At 40.1% G+C, this 18782-nt stretch overlaps 1 protein-coding gene across 9 annotated transcripts in view; it reads right to left on the bottom strand.

Annotated features, from left to right (window-relative positions):
* Positions 1 to 18413, bottom strand: part of LOC110530249 (cyclin-Y) — a 49335-nt gene extending 30922 nt beyond the window's left edge. For 2 of the 9 annotated variants that reach the window (XM_021613155.2, XM_021613154.2), the window contains exon 1: positions 17804 to 18344. In XM_021613155.2, the coding sequence (XP_021468830.1) occupies positions 17804 to 17957 (154 nt within the window). In that variant the 5' untranslated portion in view covers positions 17958 to 18344. Of the gene's footprint in view, positions 1 to 1503; positions 1771 to 17803; positions 18346 to 18398 lie in introns of those variants that run through there. The other 7 variants (XM_021613157.2, XM_021613153.2, XM_021613156.2 and 4 more) reach the window with 7 other exon arrangements.
* Positions 18414 to 18782: the final 369 nt, after the last annotated feature.

Below are 18782 nucleotides of genomic sequence, written 5' to 3'. Positions count from 1 at the left end.
TGAGCAGTGAAAATCAGTAAATTATTTCCTCCGAGCACATTATTTAAGACCAATGAGACTGATGCTTCTAAAAAGGGGTTATTAAAGTGATGAGATGCTCAAAGATGGGAGTAAATAACACATTAGTCAATTACTCAATCACACACCTCTAGTATGCTTAAGGCTTAATCTGCTTGAAATTATTCCTTAGCAGTAAAGGGAGAGACCATAACAGTGGGAATTTAACAGCTCTCCATTCCACAAAATTTCATCATTTATTATTTTTAGACAGCTCTCCTCAATGGGTAAGGACTAGAGGTTGACCGATTATGATTTTCCAACACCGATACCAATTATTGGAGGACCAAAAAAAGCCAATACCAATAAAATACATGCCCATTTAAGTCCAACTCGCATTTAAGTACAACTCGGGTTATTAAAATAACAACACGGAATGAACACTTATTTTAACTTAATACATAAATAAAATATATTTTTTCTAAAATAAATAATGAAACATGTTAAATTTGGTTTAAATAATGCAAAAACACAGTGATGGAGAAGAAAGTGAAAGTGCAGTATGTAAAAAAAAAAAAAGCTAACTTAAGTTCCTTGCTCAGAACATATGAAAGCTGGTGGTTCAATATTCCCAGTTAAGACGTTTTAGGTTGTAGTTATTATAGGAATTATGACGCCTCGACTATTTCTCTCTATACCATTTGTATTTCATATACCTTTGACTATTGGATGTTCTTATAGGCACTTTTGTATTGCCAGCCTAATCTCGGGAGTTGATAGGCTTGACGCAGTAAAGTTTGAATGAATGCTTACAAGCCTGCTGCTGCCTACCACCGCTCAGTCAGACTGCTCCATCAAATCATAGACTTAATTATAATAAAAACACACAAATACAAGCCGTAGGTCATTAATATGGTAAAATACGGAAACTATCATTACGAAAACAAAACGTTCATTCTTTCAGTGAAATACGGACCGTTCTGTATTTTATCGAACGGGTGGCAACCCTAAGTCTCTAAATATTGCCGTTACATTGAAGGTTGTGCAATGTTACATCATAATTATGTAAAATTAATTACAGTCTTTGTTAGGAAGAAATGGTCTTCACACCAACGAGCCATGCGGCCCAAACTGTTGCATATACAGCCCAAACTGTTGCATATACCCTGACTCTGCTTGCACTGAACGCAAGAGAAGTGACAATTTCCCTAGTTAATTTTGCCTGCTAACATTAATTTCTTGTAACTAAATATGCAGGTTTAAAAAAATATACTTGTGTATGGATTTTAAGAAAGGCATGGATGTTTATGGTTAGGTACATTTGTGCAACGATTGTGCTTTTGTTAAATCACCCTTTTGGCGAAGTAGGCTGTGATTCGATGATAAATTAACAGGCACAGCATTGATTATATGCAACGCAGGTCAAGCTAGTTGTGTAGTTAATGAGTGATTATGTGAAGATTGAGTGTTTTTATAAGATAAGTGTAATGCTAGTTAGCAACTTACCATGGCTCCTTGCTGCACTCTCGTAACAGGTAGTCAGCCTGCCACTTAGTTTCCTCGTGGAATGCAATGTAATCGGCCATAGTTGGCGTCCAAAAAGGCTGATTTTTCAAGTTAACATCGGCCCTAATTAAAAAAATCGGCCATGCCGATTAATCGGTCGACCTCTAGTAAGGACTAACTAATTCCAGGTATTTCAATGAGAGAGGATTGGTTTATAAAAAAGGTTTTACAAAAGGTCCCCCCCCCTCATCAAAACCACAGTTTTGTTTGAGCTTTCACATATTTTCCCAAAACCACAGGAGGACATGTGACCTTCAAAGACCTGTGTTTATTGGTTATTATTATGCATCCTACTGGTGTGGCTCATGGAGAATGAAAAGGATGATGGGGACAATCTAACCAGCCAGAGGATCTATTTGTACATGCTGTTTATAATTTCGGTTTATTATGCCAGGATGCTTTGAGCAGCTGAGGAGCAGCTGATGAAAGGGGACCGGGGGGGGGTCATTGTGTGGAGTGAATGGAACTGAAGACTGAAGCGATGGTTGTAGGGGTGAGGACGGGAGGATAATATTAGAGTAGAGGTGAAGGAGCACCATAGGGGATAAACGTGCCCATTTAAGTCCAACTCGCATTTAAGTACAACTTGGGGTATTAAAAGGAAATATGACAGCGTCTGAGCTTATTTCAACCTCTCTCATTTGCATAATTACAGACGAGACCAGTGTATGCAGACAGAAGAGAAATAGTTTAAAGTGGTGGAAAAGAACAGAGAGTGTCATACAGTTGAAGGAACAGGGGGTTTTCAGACTACCTTAACAGCTTCACATCAGTCTAAATTTAAACTTCTCATTAGGCCTGACACACACATAGCTTGTGATGTGGTCTGAGCCAAGGTAGACACATCACAAGACATTTGCCTCAAGGCATGAGCAGTAAGCACCATCTTATATCTGATAATTAAACTGTATTTGAGATGGGCAGAGATGTACAGTGCCTTCAGAAAAGTACTCACACCCCTCGACTTTGTCCACATTTGTTGTGTTACAGCCCAGACTTAAAATGGATTAAATTGAGTCACTGTGGCACTGGCCTACACACACAAAATTACAAGTTAATACAAAATTAAAAGCTTAAATGTCTTGAATCAATAAGTATTCAACCCTTTAGTAATGGCAAGCCTAAATAAGTTCAGGAGTAAACATTTGCTTAACAAGTCTCATAATAAGTTGCATGGAGTCACTGTGCGCAATAGCAGTGTTTAACAGGATTTGTGAATGACTACCTCATTGCTGTACCCCACACGTAATTAATTACCTGTAAGGTCCTTCAGTCGAGCACTGAATTTCAAAACAGATTCAACCACAAAGACCAGGGAGGTTTTCCAATGCCTTAAAGGGCACCTATTGGTAGATGGGTAATTGAATATTGCTATGAGCATGGTGAAGTTATTAATTACACTTTGGATGGTTCATCAATACACCCAGACTACAATGATACAAGGTGTCCTACCTAACTCAGTTGCCGGTGACGAAGGAAACTGCTCAGAAAATTCACTATGAGGCCAACGGCAACATAAAAAAAAGAATAATAAAGAGTTTAATGGCTGTGATAGAAGAAAACTGAAGATGACCTAACACTGTACTGACTCCACAATACTAACTTAAATGGCAGAGTGAAAATTAGGAAGCCTGTACAGAATAAAAATATTCCAAAACATGCATACTGTTTGCAACAAGGGACTAAAGTAAATTAGCAAAACATGTGCAAAGAAATTAACTTTGACCTGAATACAAAGTGTTATGTTTGGGGCAAATCCAACAACACATCACCGAGTACCACTCTCCATATTCTCAAGCATGGTGGTGACGGCATCATGTTATTGGTATGCTTGTCTTCGGCCAAGGACTAGAGAGTTTTTCCTTCTATAAAGATAGCTCTATTCAGTTTAAGCGCAGAAACCCTAGAGGAAAACCTGGTTCAGCCTGCTTTCCCACAGACACTGGGAGAAAAATTCCCCTCTCAGCAGCACAATCACCTAAAACACAAGGCCTAATATACACTGGAGTTGCTTACCAAGATGACATTGTTTCTGAGTGGCCTAGAGACATTCATTTTTTGACATAAATCTGCTTGAAAATCTATGGCATGACTTGAAAATGGCTGTATAGCAATCCTCAACAACCTACTTGAGAGTGCTTGAAGAATATTAAACATTTTGTGCAAATGTTGTACAATCCTGGTATGCAAAGCTCTTAGAGACTTACCCAGAAAGAGTAATAGCTGTAATTACTGCCAAAGGTGACTAACATGTGAATACTTATGTAAATGAGATATTTCATTTAAGAAATTTGCAACACACGTGGGGTATTGTGTCTGTTTACACTGAACGAAAAATATAAAACGCAACATAGAAAATGTTGGTCCCATGTTTCGTGAGCTGAAAGATTCCAGAAATGTTCCATACATACAAAAAGCTTCTCTCTCAAATATTGTGCACAAATTAGTTTACTACCCAGTTAGCTAGCATTTCTCCTTTGCCAAGGTATTCCATTCACCTGACAGAAGCTGAATAAACATCACAATTACACAGGTGCACCTTGTGCTGGGGACAAAAAAGGACATCAAAATGTGTCATTTTGTTACAACACAATGCCAAAGATGTATCAAGTTGAGGGTGTGCAATTGGAATGCTGACTGCAGGAATGTCCACCAGAGCTGTTGCCAGACAATTTAATGTCTACCATAAGCCACCTCCAACATCGTATAAGATAATTTGGCAGTACGTCCAACCAGCCTCACAACCGCAGACCACATGTAACCACACCAGTCCAGGACCTCCACATCCAGCTTCTTCCCCTGCAGGATTGTCTCAGACCAGCCACCTGGACAGCTGATGAAACTGTCAGAAACCGTCTCAGGGAAGCTCATCTGTGTGCTGATCATCCTCACCAGGGTCTTGACCTGACTGCAGTTCGGCGTCGTAACTGACTTCAGTGGGCAAAGGCTCACCTTCGATGGCCACTGGCATGCTGGACAAGTGTGCTCTTCACGGCTGACTCCTGGTTTCAACTGCACTATCCTCGGTAACAACTTAAAATCCAAGATGGCAGCATGTCAAGTCGTTTGTCTGTGACTAGTACATTTTAACCTACTAATAACCTATTTATTTATGGTTGCGTAACTTCGTTGTTGTGTAGTGCAAACTATTTTATTTTTGCAAGTGTAAAGACCACAGATCCTCCTCAACTCGGCACTTCATTACTTGAAGTTTACCAAAGTAACCCTCTCTCTGGCTGGCCTGAGTTCCTCCTTCGTCTGCGGAGTGTCTTGTCCAAGCTGCTCCTTTTTGCTCTTCGCCTGGCTGGCCTGAGTTTCTCCTTCGTCTGCGGAGTGTCTTGTCCAAGCTGCTCCTTTTTGCTCTTCGCCTGGCTGGCCTGAGTTTCTCCTTCGTCTGCGGAGTGTCTTGTCCAAGCTGCTCCTGTTCGCCTGGCTGTCAGTGGCAGCTCAACAATCTCAACGTTCTCTCTATCGGCCTCAACACCCAATCTACTCACACGCGCAAACACTCACATTCAGACTCATACATACACGCTGTCTCTCTCTCCCCTTACCTTCGTTGGCCTCTAATTTTTTTAATTATTTTTGTCAGAGAAAATGACAGTTTTCGTGGTATTGCTTTGTGCACTGACTTCACTGAACTCTGGAGAAAACGAACATTGCCGCTGGGTGAATACATCTGACAATGTGCTCTCCATTCCATTGGACATTTTGTCTGCAGGAACTCGCTCTTTTCCACTCGGTCCACTCATCCAAGTGCGGATGTATTTGTGGCATGATGTGAACAGTACGAATGTGTCACTACCAAAGTCTAACGGTTTTAAATGACTGTTTTGCATTGTCTGGAAACTCACTTGTAGAATTCACTTGCAGTAGGTCTCTTAAAAAAGAGAAGCCGTGCAAGGTTATTAAACAGAGGTGCTTAGTTATTATTTTGTTGATATCAGGTAACGTGCAACCTAACCCTGGCCCTGATATGCAATGTCTCCAAACCCCCTCTGATTTTAAATCAAGATGTGGTTTTGGTAGTTTTCATTTAAATGTACGCAGCCTGTTGTCAAAAATTGATGGGGTTAGGATTTGGGCTAAATCAACAGATGCTGATGTAATTGTGTTTTCTAAAACCTGGCTCAGCAAGTCTGTTTTTGATAAGGATATTTGTATAAGTGGTTACACTGTTTATCGCACTGATCGGGTTAAGAAAGGTGGGGGTGTGGCTATATATGTAAAAACTAAATTCCCTGTAAGTGTGGCAAAGTCTGAAACTATTTGTAAACAGTTGGAATTTCTTGCTTTGAATATTGAGGTTTCAAAGGGCCTCTCCATAACTGTGATTGGCTGTTACAGACCCCCCTCTGCTCTCGGTGATGCATTTTAAACTTCTTTACAGCAAAATGATCTTGATTGGTGATCTCAACTGGTGTTGGTTAAAGCCGGTGTCTGATGATTTACAAATGTTTTGTAATTCTATTAAACTCACCCACTCGCCAAAATCTTAAATGCCCAGATAAATCTACCCTGATTGATTTGATATTGACAAATGTTCCACATAAATATTCTGCGGTTGGTGTTTTTTGTAATGATTCAAGTGACCATTGTGCTGTTGTTGCTGTTAGAAATACTAAGGTTCCAAAGACAAACCCATGTTTTATTCGTAAGAGAAATTTGAAGTGTTTTAATGAGCAGGCTTTCTTTCATGATTTGTTTTATTTTGACTGGAGTAAGATTGAGCTTATCCCTGATGTGGAAACTGCCTGGAAATTCTTTCATGATGGTTTTTCCCAAATAGTAAACAAACATGCTCCATTCCGCAGGTTCAGGGTTAAAGGGCGGGATAATCCATGGTTTTCTGAGCTGTCTTGTATTATTCACGACCGTAATCTAGCCTGGGCTAAAGCAAGGAAATCATGTTCTGATGCTGATTGGCTTATTTTTAGGCAGTTACGAAACAAGTGTTATTTTCTTCTCAGGAAGGCCAAGTCTGAATATTTATGTCTGTTCCCACTGATAACCTGAATGACCCTAGAACGTTTTGGAAGGCTATTAAGTCTATGTCTGGTAACAGTAATGTTAATGAATTACCGTCATGTGTTTTTAAGGACTCTGTTGCTATATATGATAACTGAAATGCTGAATTGTTTCAATGAACACTTTGTATCATCTGGTAGGCTGTTTGATTCAGTGTCCTCGGTCTCTGTTCCACCCTGTGTGGATGAACCAGTGAGCGCTGGTCAAACTTTTATCCATTCTCAGTGCAGGTGGTACATAAAGCCCTGCAATCCTTAGATCAGAGAAAGCCTGCAGGTCCTAATCTTTTGGATCCCTGCTTTTTAAATCTGGCAGCTGATTTCATAGCTGAACCACTTGTATCTCTGTTCAATCTAGCCCTGGAATGTAATGAAATTCCAAAGATCTGGAAATCAGCATTTGTCCTACCACTTTTAAAAGGGGGAGATCCAACTATTTTAAATATAGGCCAATTATAGGCCAATCTCAAAGCTGGTCACCCCTGGTGAAAACTTGAAACTCTTGTAAGTGAACAGCTAAAATAGTTTTTATTTACTAACTCTATTTTATCAATGTACCAATCGGGCTTCAGGAAGAAGCATAGCACAATTACAGCAGCCAAGAAGGTTTTAAATGATATATCACTGAAGCCATTGACAAAAAAACAGCACTCTCACTTTTTATCGATCTCTCTAAGGCTTTTGATACAGTTGATCATGCTATACTAAGGCAGACATTGTCAAGTGTAGGTCTTTCGAAGCATGCAGTTGCATGGTTTGCTAACCATCTGTCTGATAGAACTCAGTGCACTCAATTTGATGGGCTTATGTCTGTCTTTAATGGTGTGCCCCAAGGCTCTGTACTTGGTACTCTCTTATTCACTATTTTTTATAAATGATTAAAGACAAAAATGTCAAAAATGCACAACTTTATTTTTATGCTGATGTGTTATTTACTGTTGTGCCTCGTCTCTTACAAAACCTTTCCAGAACATGCAAACTGCTTTTTATACTGTTCAACATACCTTGTGTCAATTGAAGCTTATCATGAATACTGACAAAACTAAACTAATGGGGTTTTCTAATGTAAAAAATAGACCTGTGAACCTTTCACCTATTACTACCGGTCAGGGCAAGGAGATTGAAGTTGTAACCTCATAAATATCTTGGAATTTTAATTGATGACGGACTCTTTTAAATTGCATATTCAACAACTTACAAAAAAAATTGTAGCTGAAATTGGGATTTTATTTTTTATATAAGGCCGGTTTTCTTTTGAAGCCCTAAGGAGGCTAGTATCAGCTACATTTATGCCTTTAATAGACTATGGGGATCCTTTATATATGAATGCTTCCGCTCAGTGTTTGAGATCAATTGACACCCTTTACCATGGCACTTTGAGATTTATTTTAAACTGCAAAACCCTTACGCACCACTGCACTTTGTATACCAGGGTTGGCTGGCCTTCTCTAGTCACTGGTAGGCTCCGTCACTGGTATGCTTTTATTTACAAAGCCATTTTGGGTTTACTACCTTTTTATTTGTGCATTTTTATTGTTCAGAAATGTGGTGGTTACCCTCTTCGTTCACTGGACTTTATCCTGCTAACTGTTCCAAATGTCCGAACTGAATTTGGTAAAAGGGCATATGTACTCTGCGCCATCGTCTTGGAACACCTTACAAAATACTTTTTAAACTGGGAGAACTTGTCCCGATTGGTGTTTTTAAATCACTGATGGATAGAGGCTGATTCCCTGACCTGTTAATGTTTTTAAATTTGCTGTTTTATACTCTTGTGAATTCAATGGTTTTTACTAGATTACTTGTAGTTTTTCATGTTGTCTGTGTCATTTTTTTGTAATGACTTGGTGCTGCCCATCTTGGCCAGGGCGCTCTTGAAAAATAGATTTTAATCTCAATGAGCCCTTCCTGGTTAAATAAAGGTTAAATAAAGAAAAATAAACTGGGCAGATTGTGTGTATGGCGTTGAGTGGTTGAGCGGTTTGCTGATGTCAAAGTTGTGAACAGAGTGCCCCATGGTGGCAGAGTGGTTATGGTATGGGCAGGCATAAGCTGCGGACAATGAACACAATTGCATTTTAATCGATTGCAATTTGAATGCAAAGAGATACCATGACGAGATCCTGAGGCCTATTGTCCTGCCATTAATCCGCCGCCATCACCTCATGTTTCAGAATGATAATGTAGAGGCCCCATGTCGCAAGGATCTGTACACAATTCCTGGAAGCTAAATGTCTCAGTTCTTCTATGGCCTGGATACTCACCAATTGAATGTTTGGGATGCACTGGATCGTCGTGTACAAAAGCGTGTTCCAGTTCCCGCCAATATCCAGCAATTTCTGGATTGGTTCTCTGATCCATGGCGCTACTTTAAAAACATTTTGTTTAAGGTATCTGTATTCCAAGTCATGTAAAATCTATAGATTAGGGCCTAATTCATTCATTTCAGTTGACTGATTTCCTTATATGAACTGTAACTCAGTAAAATTATTGTATGTTGTGTTTATATTTTTGTTCAGTGTAATTAGTTTAATTCAGGCTGTAACACAACAAAATGTGGAATAAGTCAAATGGGTATGAATTATTTCTGAAGACACTAAAATCGGTGCGCCAACCGGAGAACAGACAGTTGAGGAGAACGTTGTTTCTAATTATTGCTGCATCTTACTTCCAGTTGACTACTGCATGTACAATGAACATGCTACTCACATGGGGGAGAAGAATATGGCAAGGAACTCGTGCAGATTCATAACCTCTTCTTTAGAGCGACGGTTTCTGACCATATAATCAATGCAGTGTTCCTTCTGCCCCAAATAATTAGTGCCATGAATGGGATCTAGCCACTGCAAGGGGTGGACTTGAGCTATGGATCGCCCACAAAAGGCTACAGAAGTTATTTTCCCCATTCAAGATGATATTCCTCAACCTAATTTACATCCACGTAATGAGCACCCAGCATGTTTGGTCAGTGAGTCTCAGAGAGGATAGACTCCCTGCATCCATAAACCGAAATAAGAACATCAGTGGATGCTGCCTTGCACCCTGGTCTGCAGAATGAACTAAGGTAAGATTCAGGAACACAGTAAGCTTTGCGTGAGACCTCTCCCGCCCTCTCAAATTTTAACTACAGAAAGACATTTAATTTAGTCAAGGATGTTTCCTGGAATATAGGACAGACTTTTTGGTATTCAACACTTGGTATTCTTCTTTACTCAGGTAATGAGGAGACATGTACTGCGATTATCACAATGTCATATGTATTGCGATTTGATGTTCCAAATATATTGCTCACCATGCCTGCTGCAGAGGAACAAGATTTTGATCAGTAAAAAGCTGAAAACAAAATTGGCTCCCTATTAAAATATGCGATACGCAGAAATCGCTCCACCATTTCCTGTTGTTTTCTAAAGGCTTGACTAATTTCTGGTTGTGACAAAACAAGAAATGTATTGTGTAGTGAATTATTGTACCATATAGATAACCAATGACATTGCATTTTCAGCTGGTGTACAAAACCAAAAGTAAAATTAGGCACCAACTTAATGGGATGCATAGAAATAGTGCACAGAGAACATATCTACAGCTTCTTAGAAATGTTAGATATGTCATTCTATGTGAATTTGGTTGGTCGCCCAAAAAAGTTACATTTTGCAGCTTTAAAAAGGAGAACAAGCTGTGAAGGAAAAATACTGGAGTTTTGGTGCAGGTACAGTGCCTTCAAAAAAGTATTCATACCCCTCGTGTTACAGCCTGAATTCAAAATGGATTAAACATGTCTCACCCACCGGTGCCGTTTTTAAGTTGATGTACACTGAACAAAAAATGTAAAACGCAACTATGTCAAAAGATTTTACTGAGTCCTTAAAAGGAAATAAGTAAATTGAAATAAAATTCAATAGGCACTACTCTATGGATTTCACATTACTGGGTATGCAGATATGCATTGGTTGGTCACAGATAGGGGGGTGGATCAGAAGACCAGTCAGTATCTGGAATGACCAACATTTGCCTCGTGCATTATGCTGAAACATGAAGTGATTGCAGTGGATGAAAGTCACGACAATGGGCCTCAGGATCTCGTCACAGTATCTCTGTGCATTCAAAATGGACACCAATAAATAGCAATTGTGTTCATTGTGTGTAGCTTATACATGCCATAACCCAACCATGGGGCACTCTGTTCAGAAAACCACCTGCCCACACGATGTCATGCATGATGTCTGCAAACTGCCCGGGACAGCTGAAACCGGGATTCAACCGTGAAGGGCAAACTTCTCCAGCGTCCCAGTGCCATCGAAGGTGTGCATTTGCCCACTGAAGTAGATTATGACACCGAACTGAAGTCACGTTAAGACCCTGGTAAGGACGATGAGCACACAGATAAGCTTCCCTGAGACGGTTTCTGACAGTTTGTGCAGAAATTCTTTGTTGTGCAATCCCAGTTTCATCAGCTGTCCAGGTGGCTGGTCTCAGATGATCCAACAGTAAAAAAACAAAATGGAGGTCCTGGGCTGGCGTGGTTACACGTGGTCTGCGGTTGAGGCCGTTTGGACGTACTGCCAAATTCTCTAAACTGACATTGGAGGTGGCTTATGGTAGAGAAATTAAGATAAAATTTTCCAGCAACAGCTCTGGTGGACTTCCCTGCAGTCAGCATGCCAATTGCACACTCCCTCAAAACATGACATGTGTGGCATTGTGTTGTGACAAAACTGCACATTTTAGAGTGGCCTTTTGTGGTCCCCAGCACAAGGTTCACCCATTAAATGATCATGCTGTTTAAATCTGCTTCTTGATACGTCTCACCTGTCAGGTGGATGGATTATCTTGACAAAAGGAGAAATGTTCACTAATAGGGGATGTAAACACGTGTGCACAATATTTTAGAGAAATAAGCTGTGTGTGTATGGAACATTTCTGGGATCTTCTATTTTAGCTCATGAAACATGGGACCAACACTTTACATGTTGCGTTTATATTTTTGTCCGGTCCTCATCTATTAATGTTCTTTAATATGTCATGTTTCATGTTGTGTGGACCACAGGAAGAGTAGCTGATGCTTTCCCAAAAGCTAAATGGGGATCCTAATAAAATACCCAAATTACACACAATAGCACATAATGACAAAGTCAAAACATGTTTAGGAATTTATTGAAAATGAAATACACCCTGAATCAAAACATGTTATAATCACTGCTGTGAGTGATTAACAGCTTTGCACACCTGGAATGGACAATATTTGCCCATTATTCTTTTCAGATTTCATCAAGCTCTGGCAAATTGGTTGTTGATCATTGCTAGACAAACATTTAAGTCTTGCCATAGAGATTCAAGCAGATTTAACTAAAAACTAACTAGGCCACTCAGGAACATTCACTGTTATCTTGGTAAGCAACTCCAGTGTAGATTTGGCCTTGTGTTTTAGGTCATTGTTCTGCTGAAAGGTGAATTAATCTCCCAGTGTCGGTTGGAAAGCAGGTGTTCCTCTAGGATTTTTTTCTATGCTTAGCTCCATTCAGTTTCTTTTTCAATCCTGAAAAACTCCACAGTCCTTAAAAGATTACAAGCATACCCATAACATGATGCAGCCACCACTACGCTTAAGAATTTGTCCCAAACTTAACACAGTGTTCAGGACAGAAGGTGAATTGCTTTGCCACATTTTTTGCAGTATTATTTCAGTGCCTTGTTGCAAACAGGATGTGTGTTCTGGAATATATTGTTTACAGGCTTCATTTTCACACTGTCAAATTAGGTTAGTATTGTGGAGTAACTACAACGTACTCGATCCATCCTCAGTTCTCTTATCAAAGTCATTAAACTCTAACAGATTTAAAGTCACCATTAGTATAAAAATAAACAAAATTCCACTTTGACATTATAGAGTATTGTGTGTAGGCCAGTGACAAAAAAAACTATTTTAATGTAGGCTGTAAAACATGTGGAAAAAGTCAGAACTAATATCCCGATATGCAACTAACGGTCCCCCCCACCGTATCACTACTGTAAAGGGAATAAGGTGCCATTTGGGTCTCAAACCTGTGAGAGGCAGAGCCACATAGGAGCCATCTCTGCCCAAAGTAAGCCTTGCTCTAAATTTCTTCAAAAGCAGCCTGCCTGGCATGTCCAACCTGAAGTCGACTGAGTATCAGCCAAGGGGCGGCAGGTAGCCTGGCTGGGTAGGTGCGTTCGGTCAGCAACCGTCAGGTCGCTGGATCTAATCCCCATGCTGGCAAGGTAAAAATCTGTCGTTCTGCCCCTGAGCAAGGCAGTTAACCCACTGTTCCCTGAGCGCCGAAGACGTGGATGTTGATTAAGGCAGCCCCCCGCACTTCTCTGATTCATAGCGGCCGGGTTAAAATGTGGAAGACATTTCAGATCAATGCATTCAGTTGTACAACTGTCTAGGTATCTCCCTTTCCCCAAGACATCAGTTCATACAGGGCAAGCATGAGACTTGATGTTATGCCATGATGATCTCTGCTTAAGAACACAAGATGGAGAATAACGTTAGGACAGGGCCACAAAGCCCTAAATGGATTGTGAAATAACATAACTCAGGCTGGCTGGGTCAGACTCGAGGCTTCTCAAACAGAACTAGATCCCACTTTAAATAAACTGCAACTTTCAATGCTTAGTGAAGCCTTCTAAACAATTTATACTGCTTATATAGATGGTTCTAAAGTTGTAGTTTGTTTATGTGATTCAGAACTATTTTGACAAGAGTATCGTAATGGTGATAGACGTATAGTTCTCATAAGAGTCAACATAGAGGCATCAGTTTCTCTCTCTCAGCAGTGATTTGTCATTACCTAGCTACCTCTTCAGGCCTGCTGCTGTGGTAGGACAGCGACAGACAAGAAGTTTAACATTCAGCAGCCCATCTTCATACTGTCTGACCTCACATCCTCTGTCCCAAATGGATCCATATTCCATTCATAGTGCACTACTTTTGACCAGGGCCTTACGGCTGGCATTTGAACAACACCCAACTCATCCACCTACACGCTCCTTTCCAATCACACTATGAGCAGTCCCCAGTACTCTCACTCTTCTTTAACCTCCCTCCCTATACATACAGTACCAGTCAAAAGTTTGAACATACCTACTCATTCAAGGGTTTTTCTTTATTTTGACTATTTTCTACATTGTAAAATAGTGAAGAGGTCAAAACTACGAAATAACATGTATGGAATCATGTAAGCAAAAAAGTGTTAAACAAATCAGAATATATTTGAAATTCGTCAAGGTAGCCACCCTTTGCCTTGATGACAGCTTTGCACACTCTTGGCATTCTCTCAACCAGCTTCATGAGGTAGTTACCTGGAATGCATTTCAATTAACAGGTGTGCCTTGCTAAAAAGTTAATTTGTGGAATTTCTTTCCATCTTAATGTGTTTGAGCCAATCAGTTGTGCTGTGACACGGTAGGGGTGGTATACAGAAGATGGCCCTATTTGGTAAAAGACCAAGTCCATATTATGGCAAGAACAGCTTAAATAAGCAAAGATAAATGACAGTCGATCATTACTTTAAGACATGAAGGTCAGTCAAAGTGGACAATCTCAATAACTTTGATAGTTTCTTCAAGTGCAGCCGCAAAAACCCATCAAGCGCTATGATGAAACTGGCTCTCCTGAGGACCGCCACAGGAAAGGAAGACCCAGACCCTGCTGCAGAGGATAAGCTCATTAGAGTTACCAGCCTCAGAAATTGCAGCCCAAATAAACACGTCACAGAGCTCAAGTAAGATTTCTCAACATCAACTGTTCAGAAGAGACAGTGAATCAGGCCTTCATGTAGAATTGCTACAAAGAAGACACTACTAAAAGGACACCAATAAGAAGAGACTTGCTTGGGCCAAGAAACACGAGCAATGGACAGACTGGTGGAAATCTGTCCTTTGGTCTGATGAGTCCAAATTTGAGATTTTTGGTTCCAACCGCTGTGTCTTTGTGAGACGCAGAGTAGGTGAACATATGATCTCCGCGCGTGTGGTTTCCACCGTGAAGCATGGAGGAGGTGGTGTAATGGTGCTTCGCTGGTGACACTGTCGGTAATGCATTTAGAATTCAAGGCAGAGTTAAGCAGCATGGCTACCACAGCATTCTACAGCGATACACCAACCCATCTGGTGGGACTATCATTTGTTTTTCAACAGGACAATGACCCAACATACCTCCAGGCTGTGTAAGAGTTATTTGACCTAGAAGGAGAGTGATGGATGGAGTGCTGCGTCAGATGACCTGGCCTCCACAATCAACAAACCACAACACAAAAGAGATGGTTTGGGATGAGTTGGACTGCAGAGTGAAGGAAAAGCAGTCAACAAGTGCTCCGCAAATGGGGGAACTCCTTCAAGACTGTTGGGAAAGCATTCCAGGTGAAGCTGGTAGAGAGAATGCCAAGAGGGTGCAAAGCTGTCAAGGCAAAGGGTGTCTACTTTGAAGAATCTCCAATATATATATATATTTTTTAAACACGTTTTATGCTTACATGATTCCATGTGTTATTTCATAGTTGAGGACTTCCCTATTATTCTATAATATAGAAAACAGTAAAAAAAATAAAGAAAAACCCCAAACCTTGACTGGTACTGTACTTGTAGGAGAGATGCGCCAGTCTTCCACTTAAATGTCAAATGCAGAGGGGTTATTGGTAGAGGTCGACCAATTAATCAGAATGGCCAATTCATAACAATCAGTAATCTGTATTTTTGGACAGATTATGGTCGATTACATTGCACTCCACGAGGAGACTGCGTAGCTTGTCCTGCGTTGCATATAATCGATGCGGAGCCTGTTAATTTCGCATTCGCGAAAAAAAGCACTGTCGTTGCACCAATGTGTACATAACCATAAACATCAATGCCTTTCTTAAAATCAATACACAAGTATATTTTTTAAAACCTGCATATTTAGTTAATATTGCCTGCTAACATACATTTATTTTAACCCCTGCGTTCTGTGCAAGCAGAGTCAGGGTATATGCGGCAGTTTTGGCCGCCTGGCTCATTGCGAACTGTGTGAAGATCATTTCTTCCTAACAAAGACCGTAATTAATTTGCCAGAACTGTACATAATTATGACATAACATTGATGGTTGTGCAATTTAACAGCAATATTTAGACTTAGGGATGCCACCCATGAGATAAAATACGGAACGGTTCCTATTTCACTGAAAGAATGAATGTTTTTGAAATGATAATTTCCGGATTTGACCATATTAAATGGCCTAAGGCTCATATTTATGTGTGTTTATTATAATTAAGTTTATGATTTGATAGAGCAGTCTGCCTACCACTGCTCAGTCAGCAGCAGGCTCGTAAGCATTCATTCAAACAGCACTTTCCTGTATTTGCCAGCAGCTCTTTGCCGTGCTTCAAGCATTGCGCTGTTTATGACATCAAGCCTATCAACTCCTGAGATTAGGCTGGCAATACTAAAGTGCCTAGTAGAACATCCAATAGTCAAAGGTATATGAAATACAAATGTTATAGAGAGAAATAGTCCTATAATAACTACAACCTAAAACTTATTACCTGGGAATATTGAAAACTCATGTTAAAAGGAACCACCAGCTTTCATGTGTTCTGAGCAAGGAACTTAAACCTTAGCTTTTTTTACATGGCACATATTGCACTTTTACCTTCTTCTCCAACACTTTGTTTTTGCATTATTTAAACCAAATTGAACATTTAATTATTTATTTGAGACTAAATTGATTTTTTGATGTATTATATTAAGTTAAAATAAGTGTTCATTCAGTATTGTTGTAATTGTCATTATTACAAATATATATAAATAAAAAATAATCTGCATTTTTTTTAGTCCTCCAATAATCGATATCGGTGTTGAAAAATCATAAATCGGTCGACCTCTAGTTATTGGTAATGTTTCCAGAGACATGCAAGGCTGCCTGAGAAAAACATGCTGGGCATATTGAACCCACACTACCTGATTATGTTGTCCCATTCCAGCACTCAGAAGTAACTTGAAGAGGAGAGCCAAGGTAGAATGAGACACTGAGCCTGTATTGTACAGACAGTCACGGCCTCTATCCACCACTGTAGGTTCTAGTGGCTTGGACATACCCAGTGTTTGAATTAGGCTGGTACACACTGGTACCTGCACCTGAAATTTTCTACTGCTTTAGAACCAGCAACTCATAGAATATTGGCTTTAAAATATTGTGGAATAATGTCACCTAAATATATACAGTACCGGGCAACCAAAATGAGTACCAGACCCTTTTTCAGTCAACGGACATATCCACAAGAAATACTGATGAGAAATGGGGAAAACACCAAAAGTGGTTGATGTAAAATGTACAGAGTTTGCCAATCATGGATATTCAGACATGCATGTTGCAAAGCAGACCACTCAATATCAGAGAGTTGCATCTCTACATGAGACATTCAGCTTGAATAGGCTATACCCATTTAGTAGACACTTTGAATGGATCAATTGTAATGCATGTTAGCATGTGTGGCAGAGTGCTATACCATGTCACCATTGGTGTCTTTCATGCTGAAATTGAAAACAAAGAGAAGCACAAAGGCGTCTTTCTTTATGAAGAGGATGCGGTCTGCTCTGTTGCACCATGGTGGCGTCCCAAATGGCACCCTATTCCTTATTTATTGCACTACTTTTGACCAGGACCAATAAGGCTCTGGTTAAAAGCAGTGATCTTTATTGGGAATAGGGTGCTATTTGGGACACAATCCCATATTTCAACATGTCACATGGGACTAAGAGGCAGACTGGATTGCCATGTTGCCTAACCCCACGTACAGTAATAACAGCACACATTCAGATAAACAGTCATATTAGAAGCATTATAAGTCAATAACACAGATCCACTGCCAGGGAGGGAGGACAGAAACCCTAGCTAAGTGGAATATGCTTAATAATGATTTCTGCATGGCATTTGGATAGAGTCTCAAAGGAAATAAACAATACTTAAAATAAATCCAATGTCGGCCTATAATTGTTAAAAGCAAATTAAGCAATGTTGCCAATAAATGTTACCGCTATAGGCTACTTGGCAAACCAATGCAATAAAATTCAGTGTGAACTTCAAAATGGTTAAGTCGTGTTATTTATCAAAACACCGCTATAGGATACTTGGCAGCACACAGGCACATTTAACTTTAGGCTAATATTATTATACATTAGGCTATTATTAAGATATGGGCTGCCCAAAATACTTCACCGTCGACATTCTCTCGGTCGCTGATATGCTGCAGGTTGCAGCCCGTATCCTCCCTACTCAACTCCGGCTCCGGGTTGTGCGACTCCAGCCTCGAATGGGCATTTCTCCGGAGCTTCGGGCTCGAAGACACACAGCAAGAGCTCGTGCTTCCCATCTTTCCAATATTGCTCTCTTCGAAGAATGATATTAGTCGGTTCAAATTGATACTGAAGAGGGGAGGAGGATCAGAGCACCAAGAGTGAAACCGCCACTGCGAACAGCACGTAAATGCACTGTCATTGATAAATCCTCGCACAGTCAACGAGATAATGACTAGACTCAGCAGAGAAAAATGACAGATTTTACACTGTAAACCGTTGCAGCCAGCCTTCCTCTTAGTTTCCACAGCCTGCCAAGCTCACGCATTAACCACGCTATTGACTGTTATTTAAATCAGACGTGCCAGGGGTATAATCATTAGTCCAAACAGTTGCAAAACGATTTGCAACAGAATCGGCATAATAAACACCTTGCCAGGGCCGTATTCATTACACCAATTCTGTTGCAAAACGTTTCTTAAACGGAAGCAAACGAAATTAAATGGGGAGTTAGCTACCTGAATCTGTCCGATAGAAACTTTAGTTTTTCTCTGTGTGCTTCCGTTTGGTTGTAAAAACGGTAAACGGTTTCCGTAATGAATACGCCCCTTGACGTCCGAGACGTCGTCGTTTTAACAGAGGGTAAGAAGTGAACCGAGAGGTTTTACTATTCTCAAAATCTGTCCACGAAAATAAGCGTTTTTGAATCGAGGTCAATGAATAAGAATTGTTGTATCGAGGTCAATGAGGGAGTGTAGCAATTGGCAAACAAAACATTTGAATTGTTAATTTGCTACTTGAGATTTATTTGATCTAATCTAATTTTCATAATGGTTAGGTTTTCACGAATGCACTGATGTAAGTGGACGCACGTGACATTTCGACAACTTTGAAAATATTGG

Source organism: Oncorhynchus mykiss, chromosome 8 (assembly GCF_013265735.2).
Source record: "Oncorhynchus mykiss isolate Arlee chromosome 8, USDA_OmykA_1.1, whole genome shotgun sequence".
Taxonomy (NCBI): Eukaryota; Metazoa; Chordata; class Actinopteri; order Salmoniformes; family Salmonidae; genus Oncorhynchus; species Oncorhynchus mykiss.
This window is presented reverse-complemented; position numbering and strand designations above follow the sequence as displayed.